The sequence below is a fragment of the Odontomachus brunneus genome, unplaced genomic scaffold (genome assembly GCF_010583005.1).
Source record: "Odontomachus brunneus isolate Ranch 3 - 2012 unplaced genomic scaffold, Obru_v1 Obru_scaffold_042, whole genome shotgun sequence".
Classification (NCBI taxonomy): domain Eukaryota; kingdom Metazoa; phylum Arthropoda; class Insecta; order Hymenoptera; family Formicidae; genus Odontomachus; species Odontomachus brunneus.
In genome coordinates, this window is record NW_022639492.1 from 2,118,710 (window position 1) to 2,123,407 (window position 4,698).

Consider the following 4,698-nt stretch of genomic DNA (forward strand, 5'->3'; position numbering starts at 1 on the left):
TCTCTCTCTCTCTCTCTCTCTCTCTCTCTCTCTCTCTCTCCCCTCTCTCCTCTCCCTCTCCCTCTCCCTGCCTCTCTCGCCCGAACTTCCACATCGTTGAACTCGCCGACCGAATTTACATCGGCGCGCGGTTACATCCAGAAAGTGCATCCCCGTGACGTAGAGCCAGCCTCGAAAGTGCATTTACTCCCTTTCGGCGCCCTACGTCGCGTCACGCGACGTTATAGACGATCCCCGGATCCACGGTGGCAGTTTTTCCAACTTGTCGAGAGCGTAACGGCGGAACACGACGCGCACCGATGGGAATTCCCGTTCGCGTTTCATTTCGCGTAATACAGACTCTTGCGCGCGCGCACTTCTCAGCTGGAATCTGCGGATAAACGCGCTCAAGTACACGAATAAAAATCGATACGGCAAGTAAAGAGAATTTTATAGTAAAAATTACTGTAAGACTTTTTAATCGAGGGAGAAATCAACATTCTGCGGTAATTCGTTAATTTCATACGTGTTACTTACATTTTAGCAACTGAGATATATTATTAAAACAATTGCTATGTTTCTTACTGTAGTGTAATAAGAACTAATCAAAATAGTTAATGTATGTCCTCAGAATGTACAGAAAAATTTAATTGTACAAAAACCAAATCAAACGCGTTTGATTCGCGATTTAATTTCAATTAAATTCTTGCTGACATTCTGAGGACATGCACTGTTTTTATTAGTTCTTATCACCCTACAACAATCAGGTATTTCTCTCATAGGACCTTTTTTCTTTCCTTTTGATTTAAAATTTAAAATTAGCAAAAATAACAAAGGGAGATGGAATTAAATAAAAAAATATGATATATTCTACATTGATTTAAAAAAAAAGCATTGAATTTCAACCATTTTTCCGAAAATTATGAGTGAATTAAAATGTTCTGGGTAAAATTTACCCATGTTTTCACGTAACTTTTTGATGTTTAGAATTGTAGAGTTAACGTTAATCGGCCACACCGCACGCAACAACGCGCCCAAGACGCTCCCGTTTAACGGCATCATTAACGATTGATTTCAGATTGGAATGCGTGGTGAATGCCCTTTGTCGCGGCCTAGCTCACGCCTCTGGCAGCCTGTCGCGTCTGGTGCTCGACATGAATCTGTCCGGCGAGCAAGTGTCCCGAGTCTGCGAGGCACTTCGCGGCTGCATTCAAGTGCAGGCACTGCACTTGCCCCATTTAGGCTGTGGGTGCGAGGGCCTTGCCTCAGTGGCCGAGTTGCTGAAAGAGCGGCCGCTGTTGGCTCTCAACCTGGCTGGCAGTTGGGGCGCCAAGAACGAGGATCCGTCCAGCTCTGGCATCAGTATGGGTAAAACCTTGCCGATATTCCCTCCGCGTCTCCCCGACAATTTGTGAAGCTTTTGAGATCTTTGAGAGTCGCCAAGAAGTTCGCAGACGCGACACCTCAGGATACGAGTCGAGATCGTGATCAATGACTACGTTTACATGTCAAGCTAAAACCGATTTGAATTTGTACTAATAGTCATTATTTGAAACTTGTCTCACATGTGAGATACTTAGATTTCTGCTCAGAGTTAGATCCAAGTTTTTCAGTTGATTTATGATATGTGACATTTATGTATGCAATGATTCAACTGAAGAACTCTCATCTAACTTCGAGTTCAAAGATGAGTATCTCACTTGAGACGACTTTCAAAAGTAATAACTATTAATATGGAGCCGTGTAACACCCGTAATCCGCGTTTATATGAGCAGCGTAAGACTGAATAATTTACTTACTTGCTAATCAGTTTTCAGGTTGCCGTGCAAACGAAGTCAATTTTCGAGTGACTGGATTTCCCTAACGGAACGTTTCACGTACCCAAGAGATCCCGAGTTACCCCTCTTTGTGAAATAGTCGATAATTATTTTTATTAAAGTGCGACAACATTTTCTTCATCGAAACACGATTCTCGCGATTTTGATCGACAGTGTCATTAGTAGTTTGTTTTGAATTCTTCAGTATATAGTTCTCTCTCTCTCTCTCTCTCTCTCTCTCTCTCTCTCTGTTTGCCATCCTTCAACTCTTAATTGAAAGGAATTTTCTCTCTCCCTTCTATCCCGGTCACTGTAAAAATCTTTGCTTGGGAAAAGCGAAATGAGAGAGTTACTCGAAGAATAGAATTTTTAAGTGGGCTTTTATCCCGTCGCTCTCTCAATATAAAATAAATATGTAGCGGTGGAGGAATCTTATTCATTATTCGATTCTTGCCTTGCCAGAGATTTTACTCTGGAAGTTCGAATATTAAAAATAAAAAGAGTTATTTAAACAAGAGCTGCACCTACAGGAAAAAGAGAGAGAAAGAGAGCCATTAACTTACACACATATAGAAAAAGCGCACACAGCAGCTGTATTTTAATCAAAAATTCAACTCTCCCCTTTCTTCTCTCTCGACTCAATTCGGTTTATTTATATCGAGAATACGCGCACGGTCCCGCACTGGTGAATCGCACCGACAAAGTTTCGAGGTTCGCCGACGCAGAGCGTCGATGAATTTTCCATGAAATACCAATCGCATTCCGTGCATTATTGCCCGAATCGCGCTAAATTTCCAGTGCACCCTTTACGATTGAATTAGCTCTTTTGCACATAAAGACATTTTCATATATAATACTGTCAATTTTAATGACCAACTCGTGTCAGACTGTCTCTCTCTTTGTGGACATAGTAATAAGCTATTATTCTTACATTCTAATACCGAGTTATTATTCTTATATTACAAGTAAATCATTCACGACGCTAATTACACGCTTTTAAAACCGTGACTTAATGAGTATCGTGTAGTTACGCAAGATGAGGCATGTAAAGTGAGGCATTATACATTTATACACACTGAGAAAAAGCGATTGATTTGAATGGGACATTTTGCTCGAACGAGAAAACAAAATTTATTCAAACAAACGTTTAGTCGATTGAACAAACTATATGTTTGCTGTGACAAGTTATTAATTAATTTAATGATTGCAATTTAGTCAGTAACTGCATTAAAGCAACTTATCCCATTGCACTAACGCCTAATTTGTTCAACAGACACAATATTCCATTGAAGGCGAATAATCGTCAATTTTTGTCGATCCAAATGCTTTTTTCTCGATACAGAGAAAAATCAATATAAAAAAGAGGTGATGCTTATAAAAACACTTCAGTTTTGCCTGGTAATATTTTTGATCGCCAATATTTCTTATGATATATTCAACCGCCGCACTTGACGCGCCTTACTCACAAGTATCCAAGTGTTACATTCCGATTTTGATAAGCTTTTAACATGCTGTAGTCTAAGTCTAAATAAAAGACACATATTTTCTACGTGCCCATACGGCTGATAAGCTGGCCACACACACTTTTCGTAACAGTAACCGTAAGACATAACGTAAGAATTAACCAATTGCGATCGAGTATTCATAAAAATAGCGATCTTACGATTCGACGATTCTCAACATGATTGGTCAATTCTTACGTTACGTCTTACGGTTACTGTTACAAAAAGTGTGTGTGGCCAGCTATAAGAAGGTGAAACACCCTCTTGAAAAAAATCGGTTTTAATATTTCTGAGCGAATATTATCGGAAATAATACAAAAAAAAAGTTTCAAATAAAAGTTTTATAGGTTTTAATGAACTTTATAACAATGCACTCAAATTTTACAAAATTAAGGAGCGAAAAAGGGATTTCGAAAAATCTGAGTGCATTGTTATAAAGCTCATTAAAACCTATAAAACTTTTATTTGAAATTTTTTTTGTGTTATTTACCGTTCCGATAATATTCGCTCAGAAATATTAAAACCGATTTTTCAAAAGAGTGTTTCACCCTCTTATCGGCTTATATAAAACAATATGTGTCTCTTATTTAGATCTCGACTACAGCATGTTAAAAGCTTATCGGCTTAAAAACTTATAAATCCGAGTGTAATACTTGGGTAGGTTTACTTGTCAGTGTAATACATAATTAAAAATTTCCTGATTCCTCTCACAATAGAATTATGAAATTCACCGTTCTTGTTATTCGTTAACGTTTACGGATTTTTTCTCAAGACTCACCGTGTTGCCTCTCCACTCAGTGATGCTTGCGCGGCTTTCCAAGCACGGCTGAGCATGGACATTGAAACGAAATGCTGGAAACGGGGCGAGCTATCCAAACAGAGCGATAATGGAAAATTAGTGCAGCCTCAGTGGTTCCGTGGGATAATAATTTCGCGGTGCGGTTCCGACACTATCCCGTAATGGGTTAAATTGTTGCCGACGTTCCGACCGCGACAATTCACACGGGACACGGCGACGACGGCGACACGTCGCCGGGAAAACTACGCGCCGATGCCGGCGTGGTCACATCACAAACCCATAAACCAATACGACCACGACGAAAACGACGATATTGTATAACATTCGATCCCGCGAATGCCTCACTGTCGATAGTTACTAAAAATTCTTTACTAGATACATTCGTTTCTAGCGCTACACGTTTCTCACTATTTATTTATTTATCCAGAAAGACAGAACGTACTTTCTGAGTTAATTAACAGTTACGATAAACACATCGCTAGAAACGAATGTAGCTGGTCGAAAATATTTAGTAGTTATCGATTTATCAAATGGTAAAGCATTAAATATCCTTCTCTCTCTCTCTCTCTCTCTCTCTCTCTCTCTCTCTCTCTCTCTCTCT

General features: G+C 39.5%; 1 protein-coding gene across 6 annotated transcripts in view; it reads left to right on the top strand.

Moving 5' to 3' along the window:
- Positions 1-4,698, top strand: part of LOC116844583 — a 414,325-nt gene that overhangs the window by 339,121 nt on the left and 70,506 nt on the right. For 5 of the 6 annotated variants that reach the window (XM_032816331.1, XM_032816332.1, XM_032816328.1 and 2 more), the window contains one exon: positions 1,058-1,347. In XM_032816331.1, coding sequence (XP_032672222.1) covers positions 1,058-1,347 — 290 coding nt within the window. The remainder of the gene's footprint in view (positions 1-1,057; positions 1,348-4,698) is intronic. The other variant, XM_032816327.1, reaches the window with a different exon arrangement.